General features: G+C 38.3%; 3 protein-coding genes across 3 annotated transcripts; 1 reads left to right on the forward strand and 2 right to left on the reverse strand.

The window, feature by feature from the left end:
• Positions 1-53: 53 nt before the first annotated feature.
• Positions 54-5,052, reverse strand: dmc1 (DNA meiotic recombinase 1). The gene is made up of 13 exons (XM_041973933.1): positions 4,610-5,052; positions 4,274-4,318; positions 4,029-4,175; positions 3,837-3,919; positions 3,637-3,689; positions 3,478-3,519; positions 3,324-3,396; positions 3,067-3,158; positions 2,817-2,890; positions 2,585-2,699; positions 778-838; positions 554-670; positions 54-360 (listed from the first exon to the last, which is right to left on the reverse strand). The coding sequence occupies exons 1-13, from the start codon at positions 4,664-4,666 to the stop codon at positions 291-293; spliced, it is 1,029 nt and encodes a 342-aa protein (XP_041829867.1). The 5' UTR covers positions 4,667-5,052; the 3' UTR covers positions 54-290.
• Positions 5,053-5,754: 702 nt separating this feature from the next.
• Positions 5,755-8,378, reverse strand: tomm22 (translocase of outer mitochondrial membrane 22 homolog (yeast)). Its single transcript, XM_041973964.1, has 4 exons — positions 8,060-8,378; positions 7,609-7,727; positions 7,003-7,120; positions 5,755-6,795 (listed from the first exon to the last, which is right to left on the reverse strand). The coding sequence occupies exons 1-4, from the start codon at positions 8,150-8,152 to the stop codon at positions 6,721-6,723; spliced, it is 405 nt and encodes a 134-aa protein (XP_041829898.1). The 5' UTR covers positions 8,153-8,378; the 3' UTR covers positions 5,755-6,720.
• Positions 8,379-9,016: 638 nt separating this feature from the next.
• maff (v-maf avian musculoaponeurotic fibrosarcoma oncogene homolog F) lies at positions 9,017-13,304 on the forward strand. Its single transcript, XM_041973959.1, is given in 4 exon segments — positions 9,017-9,033; positions 9,035-9,103; positions 11,903-11,990; positions 12,100-13,304. Coding segments are annotated over 4 exon segments (618 nt in total). The 3' UTR covers positions 12,544-13,304.
• The last annotated feature ends 3,436 nt before the right edge of the window (positions 13,305-16,740 follow it).

Below are 16,740 nucleotides of genomic sequence, written 5' to 3' on the forward strand. Positions count from 1 at the left end.
ATGTATTTATAACCGAGGATGAAATAATCACTCAGACTAAACCAAAACCGAGTTAGTTTTTATTTGTTTGTTTCATTAAAACATCTTTGAAATACATAAACAGCTCAAGTTGGCGAATAAATACAATAAATCCTTAAAAAGGTGCAACAGTAAAAGATTATCAACATAACTTCAACAAGTTATCTTAGGTCAGGAAAAGGGAATAAATATAGAAATCACAAATACAATAAATATCTTAGATGAGCCTGGAACAGGGTTGATATTTATGTGTCTTCTTTTTGTTTGATCCTTCACTCTTTGGCATCAGTAACTCCTCCAGCGGAGATAGCAAAGGTGGCTTCATTCTCTGGCATGTCAGGACTATAGATCAAGAAGGGACACATGAGTATAGATGTGAAGTCAACAAACCTCATCCACCTTTAGCACCAAACATATTCAGTCAAATTTAACTATAGTTGGTGAGATCTCATTTATTTGCCGAATTCTAAACGTGTTAAACCTTTAGGGAACCTGGACGTGTTACAAATGTCCACTTAAACTGCTTAATTAATACCTATCAAATATCTTGGCAATTCTCATCTCCCCGCGTCCCTTCCTCAAGCTGATCCGTGTGGTGGAGGCGTGCGCCAAGATGTGCCCACCGATTGGCTTCTTGGGATCAGCTTGAAACCTGAAATGGGGAAAAATTAAATAAACCTTAATCAGTCTTTCAAAACAATCTTTCTAGGACAATATTTGTCCTATTTATTGGAGATGAAAGTATTTGATATCTCTTACGTCATTCCTGCTCCAGGATCAGCTGTCATTTGGTTGGTAACAAACACGGCTACATTGTACTCTGGAGAAAACATGAATAAAAGCCATGAATATATATATATCCTGCATGGGCAAAAGCTTAAAGCACAGAAAGGAAAAATACTTATTTACACACCCTACATTTAAGACATTACACTGAGAAAGATGTTAACTGTTTATACACAAAAATTGATATATCTGAAAATAGATTAATTCTGTAAAAAAACAGCTGGGGTTTATTTCATATCTCAGGTCTGTGAGCTACAAAATCCAAGATGGGTAGACTGTTTTTGGTTCAGGAGACTTAATGAGTTACTGCAAACAGCTCTGAAGATTTTTACTGAGTTAATTGCATGCATTGTCATTACGAGCTACTATTTTTCTGATGTGTTTCATGATGATGCCATAATGAGAGCAAAAGTAAATTTTTTTGGTCAAATGGTCCAAAAAATGACTTCCTATTGTCTTTTTCTGAGCCCTTTTCTTTGACTTTGTTGGAAAATGTAATTTAGTTAATGAAAGATGGTAGGAGAAATTCAGAAAGGCTTAGGGAAAGATGATGGTGCTGCAATAAAAATCTGACAATAGGCACACTGCTGCAGGTCTGAAGCACTGAAAACTACAAATACTTAACACATATTCCACACAAAGCTCTTTACATACATTATTTAATGTGTTTATATCGTAATGTTACAAAGATTTAAAAGCATTAGTATCTTAAGATAAAAAATAAATTACTTTTTTATCAAGGTTCGTAAGAAAACAAAAGAAAAGGTACAAATGTTAAACATTGTCATTCTCAACCGAATTGACAGCTGGGTGGCGATCATTTCTGCATACTGACCATATTAACCAGTTAAAACAACTTTGAAAGATGTGGCTGCATAAAGGATTCTCCACTGTTTCATATAATAAAGAAGGAGCACTAAAGCCGCAGTATATACTGCTTCAAAACTTATCATAGCTGCTCTTTTGATACTTTTGGATCATTTAATTCAGTTAGAAGCGAAAAAAAGAGACTTTTTGACTGAACCCACAGATTAAAAACAAGGTGCTTCAGATGTTCATTACAGTACCGCAGACAACGTCACAGCACAGACGTTGTCTGCAAGTTAAAGTGGTGATTTTGTCGTACGATGCTGCTGTTAAAAAACCCCTCTTGATTTTAAAAGAGCAGAGCAACTGTAGAAACGTTTCACTCATATTTATTAACAGTATCATCATAATCGGCTGTTTTTTAATTTTAATTTCTGATGTGTTTGCTGTCTGTCAAAAGAAACAGAAAATATGTAAATGAGAGCGGCTTAATCGGGAATTCAGCTGTACTGTTTTTACAAAAAGATGCAGAAATAAGGAACTTTGTGTGGAGGACCACCAGAGTCTAGTTGATTCACAGTTCAGTTAATATGAGAGTTAATTAAATTCTAACCATATTATCTGTGCGTGTTTGTCCAGTTTGGAAAGCTTTAATTTTTCTTGTTTTCATTAATTTAGAAAAACAGAGCTTTTTTTTTCTCAAGTGAGTGCAATAATAATATACAGTACATGTTTCAGACTAGACAAACACCCTGAGATCTAAGGAATCTACGCTGTCCAGTCACTTTTTACACTTATCATCACTTTTGTCATCCTTAAAATACACTTAGTAACAAGCTAATGTATGATTTCAATGTTTTTAAAACTTTCCGAATGTGTCTCCTAATCTTTACACTCATATCAACTTTACTAATGAGGGAACAAAGTTAGTTTCTACTAAACCTCTTTTCTGGTATAAAATCCTTGTTCACACCTTCAGAGATCTTCTGCAGTCTGGAAAGCATCTGGGCCAGTTTCTGCTGCCGCTCGGCCAGTTCTCCACGACCAGAAAAGTCGACTCTGAACAGAGCCATGATGGAGTCGATGATCTGACAGGACACAACCAGAGAACAAGTTAATACTCTGCTGCGATTGACTTTACAGAGCAGATTAAGACAAAAGAGAGAAGATGCCATTAAAGTTTTTGATAAGCTTTCGTTGCTTACCAACAGTTTAAACACCCCTCCTTCTTCATGAAACTTGGCTGCTACAAAGTCCAGCAGCTCCATCTGGTGTTCACCTGCAGAGAGAGCGCACACTTTCTAATTAAACACAATTTAAACATAGAAACTTGAAATTCCAAGTCATAAAGTTTTAGGACATAAAATTACAGTCTTTGCACACCACAAAAAAAAGAAAAGAAAAAGATTTTATTAAAATAATCTTGCTGAATCTAATTATAGCGTCTGTTCGCACTGGTGTAGGCTCTGGCATAAAGCACATTGTCCAGTACAGCAGTGTGGTCCACATTAAATCTGTCAGCGATGTCTCTCAGCCTGTCTGGGCGACTGGAATCAGACAAGTCAAGGATCATAGGAATTAGATTAACACTCACATTATGACATCTACAACCATTCATGTCTGCACAGGACACATCTACAGTCAGTCTGAAATTACAATATCAGCCAAACTGCACGTGTTAAATGTATTATTGTTTCTGGCTATAAGGATACAACGTGTTCTCTGTATCAATGAATATCACTTTTCCACCTGAGTAGCCATCTTCACCTGGAAGCTGTGCGGTGACTGGACAGAATAACACAAAACTAAATTTATTTAATGAATTGTATTTTTATAGCATTGTAACCACTCTTACTCCTTACTCACCACAAAGTGTGTGAGACAGCTGGGTTTTCCCTGTACGGAACTCTGGGAAACAGCAAACCATGCAGCAGACACAGAGACATTTCATTACTTTGTAAATAAGCAGTATAATGCATTTAACAACAAGTAAAATAAAAGAATCACTGTTAGGTGGGTCCTCACCTCCAAAGGCCTCTGTGATAGCCATACTCTCAATACCTCCACCCAACAATTTGCTGCACATACAAAAGGTAGGCATTAGTTAAAATATAATGTATCTGCATCACAGCCCAAGAGGATGTAGCATCAAATATTATCTTACATGATCAGTGTGTTCAAGTATGTAAATTCAATACTGCATGATATTAATATTAAATCTTAACTCAAATTCCTGGCTTCCAGTTGAGACGTGGAACACCTGCCTCCTCTTTGCACTGTACTCAAAGGCCGTCTGGAAACCTACGTTCTGCAATGTAGAAAAAAAAACCTCTTAATTATAAATAATGTCTAAAAACCACTTCTGCCCTACTGCCATCCGAACATAGTGCCACGGGCTAAAAACTTCAACATCTTACCAGCATTTTTCCTGCAGCTTCCTTGATTTTTTCTACTTTTGCCTCTGAAAGACCCTTGATGTTGCAAAGAGCTTTGCGTGTAGTCATCTGGATCCCTTTAACAGTGCAAATACCCACTGACTTCAGCTTTTTTATGTCTGCCATGTTCTGTGGTTACAAGTCAGGAATGAGTAATAGTCATCTGACAGTAGACATGTGGAGTTTTGAGTAATAAACATGCTTCTGCTGCCGTTCTGTTTACTCACAATTCCATGTTTCTGCAGGAGGTCAATGTCTTGGAAGAAAGACTCCTGTTAGGTTTAGAGAAACCATCTATATGACGTTATTGCTGGAGAGAGGACTGAAATAGTGATGAATAACACATTTCCTATAAAATAAACGTTGGTCATTCTTTCAATCTAAAATGTTTTTTTCATACTTAAAATGATATACTAACTTAAAATGCAAGTATGACTTGATCATGTCTACTCAGTTAACTCAATGTTACCGCTGTTTAAACAGGCTAATTTCTTTTAGTAATGATGTAGTGAACTACTAATGCTACATTAGCTAGTCTTTTAAGAAATAAACTATTATCTTGCCTCATCATCCTGGAAACCTGTATCATCTTCAACGACCTGATCCTCTGCAACTTTCATTTTTTTAAATCTACAATGGAGTGCTAAACTCCTAAAGAAAGAAGTTGAGCTAAAATCCAAAGAGCTTTAGCCGAAACCAGAGAAGTTCGCTAAACCAACAGTTGCGCTCTGGTTTCACCACAGGTTGGCTTGGATAAAAAGAAAAAGTGAGCCCGAATTCATTAATTTAGTTATGTTAACCACCAAATAACGTAACTATATATAAACATAAATATATGGGCGATAGTTTAACGCGTTTATTAATTTAAAATTTATCCATCTCTCTGAAAGGCTCACGTCTCGCGCCAGTGGCGGCAATTTCCGATTTCAGGTGGGTTCACGCGGCATCGGGAAATATGATTTCAGCTAAGAAATTAAGACATTTCATAAAGCCTGCTTTCAATAAAGCTGCTTCACTTTCACGACATTAATAGTGTATATGCATAAAGTCATTCATATAAAGTCTGAATAATAATAATAATATTGTATACATGTATGAATACATTCAAATCTAAGCCCCAAATTCAGGCCACTCAACTTGACCATACGAGCCATGAATGCAGCATTGTACAGTAACTTCTAAAATGCTTCAAAGAGGTTTATTTTCTTTTGTCATTATCTATTTTATTTTACTTTAAGGGTTTATTAAGTGAAATTATTATGTGCTGCGTTCTGGCTATTACTTATAGTTATCATAAGCTTGTTGTCTTTTAAACTCAAGTGAATAGGTGTATTTAACCATTATATGAAGTATTTTTCAATTAAACAAAAATGAGCAAATTTATAAAACAATAATTCTACATATATTTATCTATATATCTATATATTCCAGTGATAGTAAGTTAACTAGGTGGGCCTGCGCTTTCCTTACAATTAAATCTTCCAATTTCTGTAGTAAGTCTTTAGGCCCTTGAATAATTTTACAAAAACATCTTTTCTCATTGGCAAATAATTCTGGAACTCAGAAACAGCAGGCACCAATACTCCATTAATCTATTTTAAAATTTGAAAATGCATAATCTTATATTAAGTTAAAATTACATTTCATTTCATGCATAGGAGCAGTTGTACAGCTTAATATATTTGATCAAAGACACCACCACCATTGCTACAGGTAAACAAGGCTTTCTATTTAATGTGGTGTTTTCATTTTTGCAGCCATGTTTGAAAAAAGGTGGGAAACTGGTTTGCATGAGTGTAAGACAATGTAACTGGATACATATATAACATTGGACAAAACAATATAATATTCTTTTAAGACTGAATTTGTTGGAATAACTATGGCACGAAACATGTGCACCATCTAAAATTCCAAAACTATGAAAATTTCATATGCACACCAAGAAAAAGAATGATCTTGACTCCAGAAGAACATGAATTCTGGTTCTTTTGCATTATGTAATACATAGTTTGAAGCTGAGAAACAATAAAATCAATAAACATGATGGGAGCATTTTGACACAATTTACAATTATTGTGAGAAATGTAGACAGAAAAACACCACACAGAAAAACGTGCCGTTTACTTGGTAGAACTTTGAGAGGCTGCTTTGTCGACACAACTTGACGGTGTTTACAGCAGCTTCACTTAATCGTTTGGACCTAACATTACTCTCCATATACAGGTGGAATCAACAAGACCATGAAGATGGACAGAACTGCTGAAAAACTGCAAACACCAGCACAAACAACCTTGAGGAAGTCTTCTTCTCGTCGTGTTTCGACCTGCATCTGATATCCGCTAATGAACACTTTACTTTTGTTTTAATAAGTATTTTTTAAAAAAGAGAAAAAAAGAAAAAGACCAACATAATACAAGACATGCTCCTGGAAATCAGTCTCTGCATAACATTAGTAGTAAAGAGAGACAGTGAGAGAGAGGCAGTCTGCATCACACACTCCTTCTCCAGGCCGATGCACCAAAACATGTTGGAGTGAGAGTAATGCAGTGTTGTTGATTCACAGGTTTTGCCTTAAAATGCTTTTCTTCTCCCTGGTCTCTCTGTCTTTCCTTGCAGATGACCCCGCTGGGTCACTGGCAGCAGATCTGAGGCTAATGTCATCCCGTCCCATTGCTCACATCTTGCCAGTTGCAGGAGGCATCATACTCGGCATCCCACCAGACATTCCAGTGTTAGGCCCCAACAGGATCTAGAAAATGGAGAAACAATGAATCATTCAACTTGTTCTTCGAGATATTTGTGCATGTTTCATAATTATCCCTGCTTTGTGACAATACTTGCTGCCCCAATCCTACAAAAATGTGGATTTTGTGATTTTTTCCCTTAGAAATAACAACTAATGAAGAGCAACCTCGGTGCTAATTAAAATATGTGATCACATGGGCAATAAACCTACCTGTCTCTGTTGCTGTAGCTGCTGCTGCTCCAGCTGTAATCTCTCAGTTTCAAACACAACAGGAAGCACCAGAATCATGAAAGAGGTAGTGCCCACCCAGAGCGCAGAGCGAGAAAAACTGAAGCAAACAAACAACCTGATTATTTTCTGTTGTGTACAAAGTTATTTAATACATAAACATTTAAGAAAATAAGCCTCACACATGTAAAAGCTTGATTTAATCTCAGGATGCACCTGGCTACCCATGTTCTGAGTAACTAGTCATATTGCCAGTGGGAGTAATTTGCCTTAAGTCCAGTTTACTATCTTAAAATATATTTCTAAACCATTAAGATTCCTTGTTGCAATTCAGTATAATGAACAGTTGTGAGACACGTGCTTATTTCTTCTTCATTCCAACAACCTCCCCTTTAAATTAAAAAGATAATAATGATTATGCAGTAATAACTTAGAATGGTTTTAAAAATTAATTGGAACTAGTTTTATATGAGATTATCTGTTTGTTTGTTTTTGTCTATAACATTATATCCATAACAGAGGGTTATGGTGATCACGTGTAAACAAATTCATGAAACTATAGTGAGGAGGAAAGGCTGAGAAACACACCTATAAAACTTCTTGGCCAGTGAGACAGAGCACTGAGCAGAGACCTCTGCAGCTGTGCGCACTGTGTCAGGAAACATCTCTGTCAGGCCCCACAACCTCTCCATCAACGTCTCATCCATCTGAAACATGAACAGTAGACAGCATTAATACATACATAAAAATAAACAGAAACAAATAAGAGTTTTCCAAATTGGAGTAGTTATACACAATAATATTAAATATGGTTTTTATTTTTGTTCAAAACCTAAAAAAATATATATTTACTGCCATAAAGCCTGAACAACTTGGATCATTTTGAGCGCTTTGAATGACACCTCAAGTAGCTAGCTGGTTAGCCTTGCTACGGTCGTGTTAGCTAGCCACAGCCGGCAAACACAGTGGGGGAAAAACACACACAAAGAAGAAAGTACAGGTCAAATTAAAGAAGCACAATGAATTACTAAATACTAACATCTTCATCTTCTTCGTCGTCGTCTATCTCGTCTTCTGGTGGCCGGGTAGACACCGGGCCCGCAGCAGGGGAAAGCTCCTCGATTGTAGCCATGCCTTCTGCTAACCCCGCTCCTCTCTGAGTTTTTGAGTTATCTGTGTGGCCGTGAACAAGATGATAGAGAAAAAATCTAAGTCGGAGAACAGTTCAGTGTATTTCTACTAATTTTCTATCCGTTTTCAGCAATACTAATGCTAAGAGGTGTGCATCTGACAGCCTGAGGTCACAGTTAGGAAACGTGAAGCTCCTCAGGGTCGGATGACGGCAGCAGGGTAGGGGTCAATCTAACCGTCAGGTAAAATAAAAATGCGCCCCCTGTCGACGGGACTGTCTAATAGCGAGTCAGGCAGTAGTGGGAAGTTGTAAATGGGCTTTTACTTAGCATTTTAATTAGTATATCACATCTTTAGTCGTCATAGAAAGAGTAAATGTATAATTTCCCTAACCTTAGATTTAAATAAGTTATTTAAAGTCCAAACACCAAACCAAAGACTCTGGAGTCTTCTGTTCCACGTTTAGTATTATGTCACCATTGTTAAATTTAAACCACCTTTAAGGACTTATCTTTTTCTTGTTGGTTTTAGTTCTGTGTCAGATTGCCTTTTGGCTCAACTGAATTTTCATAAAACCCTCTTACTTATTGACATACTTCCAGGTTTTATTAAGTTCCGCTTTTACCTGTCAACCATTTGATACTACTAACAACTTATTAGTTGCTTCTAATTTTACCTTTTCCCAGGCCAGAGCTGTTGTTGCTGCTGGTGGGAGTAAGGAGTGGAGGATTGGGGTCCGGTAATGGAAAAGTTCTGCGATGCAGGGATTCCTTGTTTACATCCTCCCGGAGTACGCCGCGGGGGCGGGTTTGGCTCCGCCCTCATTCTTTAGACCTGACGTCATTGTCGCTTGTGTTTTTTATGAATGAAAGAATCCAACCTCAGAACAGCAGAGTAATTCCGGGAAAAGGCGGACTGACATTTTGTCGCCAGAGTCACGTCGACCCTGCAGGTAAATTTGTTTTATTTTATTCACAAACTATCAAAAGTAAAATGTAACGCTGAAATTCAGTGATAACAGTCGAGCCGTAGAGGTATCGTGTCCGCCGGGCGACTCGCTAAACAAGGACAAGTGAGCAGGCAGCTGTTTGTTTAATCCCCCTTTGCTCGTCTCAAACCGTTTATGCTAGGTGCTAGCAGTTAACATTACTAGCATGTTTAAGATAATTTGGCCTCGCTTCCTATTTATATCATTATACACGTGTTATTTTAAGCCCGCAAAGTATTATCGCCTTCCTATCTTTTCCGAACGTTTTAACACCATTTGAGGGGCTTATTTAGAGTTTAAATGAATTTTGGGACACTTGTGATGGCTGTTTATTGTAGCAGCAGCGCCTTTGCCCCAAGCGGTCTCCTCCTCTCCGTGTAAGGACAAGGGTTGATTCTAGATGTACATAAGTAACTAAACACACATTTAGGAGTGTAGTATGATTGTTTATTATGTAAAATTTTGACATCAAATATCGTAGATAATAAGACGTTATCTTTTAAGAATCATGTTCTAGCTTAGGGCTGTCCGTGTTGCGTTCACTTGTTGCATTTCCACTTCGATAGCGTTACTCAACAGTGCTGGATCATCTGCCGTGAAGTGTATGTTGTTTTGTTTCTTGTTTTTTTGGGAAAGCACCAAAATGACATATGTATTGTTTGGACATAAAGTCATGGTTATGGTTGGGTTTCCTGAGTTTGTACAGACTGCCAGTCTTGGCGGAGCTGAGCAAAGGGTGTATTGCTGAATCACCATGACTTTACGAAACGGCGGTCTCGTCGGTTTACAGCCGGACTCCGCTGGTTGGACAACCGCTATTGCTGCAATCCATAACTTCCTACGCATTTCGGGAATTGTAGTTTATTGTCAGCAAACTTTAAGGACATACAGGCAGGTGTTTTATTTAGCTTTGGTTTGCCAACCGCTATGCGAGTAAAAGGGATGGATGTTTGTAATCTCACTGCGGCCCGCCAGGCACAGGCCACTGGCCCCAAAGAGTGAAGAGCTTGTTTGTGCTGCGAATGTCAACACAACGTGTTAGTTGAAAACAAAAACGTAAACGAAATATATTTACAGTGACTAAATGCCTCACAAAGAGGTTCAGAATTACTGCTACAGAGAGTCAAAATTAGTAGAAACGGACACAAAGTTAGCCAAAATACCACAAATAAAACCGGAAAATATTACAATTAAATTCATAACAGCTTAAAAAACGACCGAGAATAGATCCAGGTTACCCTCACAGAAAAGCTGCAGAATGACTTGAAATATCTGAAGACTGAAAATAAAAACAAAGTAGAAATTCTTGAAGTTGCAATAAAGAGAATTAAAAGTAAACAAACTCAAAGTTAGGGTCTATGTGAAGTTAACATGAATGGTGACAAAAGGGCTTCCATTAGGTACAGAGATGCACAACAAACAAACAGACCTTAAGCATAGTCATAGCCTCTGTTGCTTTCCATGTGTTTCAGAAAAGTAATCTTGCTTCTAAACATGCTCCGTATCATGCTGGCCAGTAATCTATTCGTGTTTGTGTTTTGAAAATACAAGTACAAAATCTTTTGACAGCGTCTATAAAAGCAGATTTTGTTGCTTTGTAAACCAATGCTAGAAATATCCTCTGAATTTTTATGTTGAAAGAAAGTAAGAGGTTAAAAAGTTGTATAAGAAGTATGGCTGTGATGTGACATGTCATAATCTGTTTCTCAATCACAACTATGAGCGCAAGAAGTTAAATCATCAGAAACTGCCAAAAACTCAGCGTCATCCTCAAAGTAGCTACGTGGCTGTGTTTCACTCTTCACCTAAAACTCAATACAATGCAGCCTTTTTCTGATGAGGTTGACCTTTTATTTTTCTCACAAGGAGGAATTAACCTTTTTCTCTACACATCTGGGCAATAGACCAACAGAGAGAAGAAAATCCAACATTGCTAAAATTAGGATGTTAACAAACAGGCTGACATTGCAAAAGTGACATGGGAAAACACCCCGTGGTTTTTATGTCAGAGTAGCAGTCGTTGGTCACAATTAAATGTTCATATCAAATGATCGTGTAGCCGTACAGCCAGCAGTGCACACGGTCTCGTCAACATACAGTGCTGAGTTGAAGCTGGCCATCTCCGAGGTTAGACTTTCATCCCACATGACGGTGAGCTGACTTGTAAGAGGTGTGTAAGAAGTCCTGATGTAATCTGGGTCAAAATGCTGAGAGAAGAAGAATGGGGGGAAAATTTCCTAATTCATGTGTGTTCATACAGTTTTAAAGCACATCACCAAAAAAAAAAAAACAATAAAAGTTGTTGTCAGTTTAACAGTCAACCCCCAACCATGTAAAACCCAGCTGGTCATGCTGAGCCTTCTTCACAGTGGAAGCTTTGAACCGTTAGCGCTGTGTTGACAAGAGGAAGTTTTGAGGGAATAGGTTAGGACACCTGCTTTGAGCAACCAAAGGGGCAGACACATGACAACTTCCTTCTCGCTATTTCAGCTAACAGAAAAAAAAAAAAGGGCTTGTCATTTTCAAAACCTTCTCTTCCTCTCATATCAAACCGCAGAGTTTAATGAGAGAGCGCATTTGGAGAAGCATGAAAGCTCTGTGGGTTCTCCTTTTCTTTATCTGGCATGACTGGCTGTCTTGTGAGTTGTTGGTAAATGTCAGGCCAGAAATGAACCGAAAATGCACGATGGCTTTAGTCACATGTGATAACATAACTTTTTTTTTACTTTATTTTTTTTAAATCCTGTTTCTGTTCTTCCATAGTGTCTATATTTGTTCTTACTGGTGTTTGGGGGAAAACACAGAAGACAATTGGATCATGACGACAGAGAGAAACAGCAAAGCCCTGAAGGTAAAAGACAGATTGTGTTATCATCTTGGAAGGAATGAGTCAACTTTACAGCTTGGGGCTATTAAAAAACACTTAGCTGTTTTTCTTCTTTACCCCTTTTCAAATTTAGGTGAAACAAGAGTGTGGTGAGAACGTCCCCTTCCTATCGGACAGTGAGCTTATGTCCCTCTCGGTGCGAGAGTTGAACCTCCACCTGCGCGGCCTTTCCCGCGAGGAGATCCAAAAGCTGAAGCAGCGCCGTCGCACCTTGAAGAACCGGGGCTATGCCGCCAGCTGCCGGGTCAAACGGGTCTCCCAGCGAGAGGCCCTGGAGCAGCAGAAAATAGAGCTCCAGAGAGAGGTGGAGCGGCTCGGAGCCGAGAACGCCGGCATGAGGAAAGAGCTGGAGGGTCTCGGCGCCCGTCTGGCCGCCCTACAGAGGTTCGCTAGGAGTCTAGAAGCAGGAGGAGGCAGCCTTTTAGCTACAGCCCCACGTCTCAACACAGCCTCGGTCATCACCATCGTGAAGAGTCCACCGCAGCCTCAGCCACAGAGAGAACAGGAGCCGTCCTAGAAGAAGCTGCTGGAACCAGACTGGAGGGTGGGGTTTTTAGAGGGTTGGATAGTCTGCAATGCAAACACACACCCACACAGCCATAAGCAAAAGGCATACATATACTATACACACACACACACACACACACAAAAGAGAGCAGGAAGACTACATAAGTAGGAAAATACTAAACACTTTTCTGCGTTGCGCCTTTTTTTCACATTTTGATATGCAGTTATTCACTTCAGTGCAGAATGGTGTGTAATGTCACCGAGCAACAGCAGCCTGGTTCAGACTGTTAAAATAATGACAATGAGAAGTTCATCCAGGACAGGTGGAGGTGTCCTCTGCTGCAGCTTAGTTGACTGAAAGAGTGTTTTTCTGTGGAAGCACTCAGAGTTTAGAATTATAGGATGCATATGGTTTAATGTGAAGCATTGAACACTGATGCACTCAGCTAACACACTCGCACAAAACCGTCAATCACCAAAGCACCCGAGGGCGCAGACGTAGAGTAACTGGAGCAAATAGAACAGCCAACTCAAAACAGAGGGGCTGTACATCTTTGCTGATCGGTCGCAATGTCTTCCTGCGTCCATCCGTGCAAATGTCCGCAGCTTCTTCCAGCTCTACATCTGCGTTTCCCCTTTAGTTCATCACAATGCAGCCTTTCTTGGTCTGGAAGTATTTAAGCAGAGTATTTCTATATATTGTAAACTCCCTCTATGCTCGATGTTTTCGTGATGAGAATTCAGGGAGCAAAAAACAGTCAGAATCTAGGAGGAAAGGCTGAGAGATGCTGCAGGAAGTGCATGAATTTTTTTTTCAACTCACTTATCACTAGTTATTCTGTTCCTCTGTATGTGGCGAAACTCGTTCTGTACTACTTGCTTCCACATTTCCTTCGGTGTATGAAGGAGCAACAAGAGCCATGAACTCCTGTAATTGTTCCTTCATCCTTTTTCAAGACAACAAATTACTTTTGTTATGATCGCTGTGGGTTTTGAGATTTCTCTGGGCCGTGTCTTCATTGTACTCATTTTTTGTGCAGTAACTGGGCTACAGTCTGACAGGGTCCCCCTAAAGTTTGTTAGTCATTTAGCTAAAAGCACGTAAAAGCAGAGTCATACCTGCAGGAAATGCGGCTCGCCTCAATGCACATCTTCAGCAGACATTCCTGGTTTGTGTCATTTGTAATGTTTATATGTGCCGCTGACAGACGAAAATGTTGAGTGACATTTATAAGAGATATAATCTATATTTTATTTGTATTAAAGTAGATATTATGAAAAGACAAGCTAACGAGTGCTGTGATGTTCTACATGTTTTTGAAAAACTTATGACTAGTTTGAGGATATTCTCATGTCTAATTATTGTGTTATGTGGCAACGATGATTCCAAAATGTTAATAATTAGCTGTGTAGGAGTACTCAAAGCCAATGGCCATATTGCGGTTTGATTATTTGTGTGTGTATGTTTGTACCAGCTTGTCATAGTGCGCTCATGGAGGGATATTTTTCTATGACAGTTTGTATGTTTGTGTGGAAAAAATAATTGAGACTGTTTCTGAATTAGTGGGGATAGAACGTCCATGGGATGTTTTAAAGGAAGAGAGAGATGAGGAGGTAAGAAAGCTGAGGAGCTACTGGATGATGGAAAAGAAAGTGGGCAAGGCAGGCTGAAAAAGAAAGTGTAAGGAGGTGGCATTTGATTTCACTTGAAGACCATCAGACGTCAACCCGTTTCGGACGAGAACTGTCTCTTCTCGGCTCAAACGGGTCTATATTTCATGGAGTTTAGGCCACTGAATAGTGCTAGCAATATTATAAGTAGGTATTGTAACACAATAACTGTGTGACAAATAACTTCTAAATATATGAGGCATATATTTAGCTATATATGAATATCGTGGCAAAGCATTTATCCTCAATATTTTATCGTCTCATCAGTCAAATTGTGCTGGATGTTTTGTAATACCTGCAAAACAAAAATGGTCTTTGTATTTATTACTTGTATTTTTTCTATTGTGAAAATTTAAGTACTTTGTCTATTTTATATATTAATTATAATAAATGTTGTACATATTGTACATAAGATGGTGCCTGTTAAGTGGATTTGAACAACATGGTGCAAGAGAGAAAAACATTCTCTTTTTTTAACATGTTCCCCAGTTTTGTTTTGCTTTTTTTACATTTTTAGGACACATTTTTTAGTTTGTAACAGCAGCAATGTAATATAATTAACCTTTTTACACCAACATTAAGACCTGCAGTAGTTTTTCAGCTCATGCAATTTAGCAGAAAACTGTAACTTGGATATTATTTTATAGCACATAGACACTTGGTGGATATTTACTCTTGGTGTCTGTCTGGTTTCAGGCAGTCTTTCACTGTAAATGTTATAAGGAATCCATCAAGAAGTATTTAAGGGGTTCTTGAGTGATTTAAGCTCATTTTCAGAATTGTTAGAGGACTAATGAGATGTAGGTGAGTGATTGAAAAAAAAAAAGAAAGGCCACACTATTCAAACTGCACTTGAAAAATGTGTGAACTTTAAAAGAATGTGTATCTGGCTCGTTCTGAAACATTTCCCAGGCTTGAAACTGCCCAAAGCATCCAGGGGATGTGATGATACCAAAGTTTTCATCTTTGGTTCCCAGGCTGATACCACATCACACAGCGGTGGCTAAATAACATACGTTCTCCATCATAAATAAAGTGGCAGATGCAGTAAAAAGACCAAAGATCAATTGTTCAAATAAAACACAGGAAAAGAAACGGATCAGATTTTACTGCTGGAGAGAAACTGGATGACAGACAGGTGCAGTTAGCTTTGTTGCTACTGTCGGCATGTAATAACTAATTAGCTTTCTTGTTCGGTCATGTTTGCTTTGCTCGGCTCTGTCTGTAAAGTTGCTGAATAATCAAAAAGATTACAACCATGATTATTTCTTCCTCTGTACAGGTTGTAAATCAGAGAAGATTTAAGCTGCAGTTGATTCCTGCAAAAAAACTAATAGGACATGTTTATAAAGTTGAGACATTAACTTTAGTGCTCTGTATAACAGCTAAAAAGAAATACACAACACAGCAAATGAGACCAAAGTTTCAGAAGTTTGCACCTTTTCAAAAGGTTTTCTGCTCCTTTGCATGCTAAAATATACGGTATGTAATACTACCTACACTGCACAAGTATTGATTTATTAAGCAGAAAAGGCAAATATACCTATACTAGAACTAGATTTTGTCCTTTTTTTTGTGTTCATCACATTACAGGATATAGAAAAATACAGTCTTCCTTGTTTGATCCTCAACAGTCCTCTAAATGATCACTATTACTCGCCGCATTTGGTTGTTTCTGTTGGTGTCTTTGTCAACCTATCCAACAAGACTAAAATTCACCTCTGCCTGTGCATGTGCAGGTGCAGGATCCAAGTGGAGATTTGTTTTTACAACATTACTGTGACATCCCAACACTGTAGGGGGAACCACAGAGAGAGAGAAACAGGCCATATCATGTTACTTTAAACTTATACTTTAAAGTTAGCTAAAGAAAAATGCTGTATTTCTGATTGTATAACCTTTTAAATAAGGTACAGGCTGACTTGTTTCTAAAGCTACTTGCATAACACATCATACTTAAATGTGCAGTGTGTAACAAAACCATCGGTCCAAGACAGAAAAATCTAATATATCATTAAAAACTTTGGTATCTAATCACTTTACTAAATTACCTGTTGTGTTTTGATTCTTTTAAAAAGAGCCGTTTATATCTTCTTGTTGTGGGTCCACATGCATGGCAGCTACTACATTTGTGCCACCATTTTACTACGGTGTCTCTGAATGGACAAACAACCCTGTATTAAGTAAGAAATCTGAGCTTTAAAACTGCAGTATCAGCTTTGCTTGACAGGTGCGAGAGCACCGTCTGGGATAAGTAACGCCTTAAAAGAACCATAGAAGAAGACTAAACACATGTAACAATGTTGACGTAGTTACCTACACCACATCTATTCACAACTGTGCTTGACATTTTAAGTTATTTCTATGCCTTCTTTACCACGAGATATAATGTATTTGTTACACACTGTGCCTTTAACATTCCATTTCTAATTTTAATGAGCTCAACAACACACACAACATTAATTTTTCACAGCTACATGGCTGCATTTCAGAGGGGAAGTCCTAAGTGAGAGGAAAAAAACCCCAAAACAAAAGG

The sequence above is a fragment of the Melanotaenia boesemani genome, chromosome 21 (genome assembly GCF_017639745.1).
Source record: "Melanotaenia boesemani isolate fMelBoe1 chromosome 21, fMelBoe1.pri, whole genome shotgun sequence".
NCBI classification, from domain to species: domain Eukaryota; kingdom Metazoa; phylum Chordata; class Actinopteri; order Atheriniformes; family Melanotaeniidae; genus Melanotaenia; species Melanotaenia boesemani.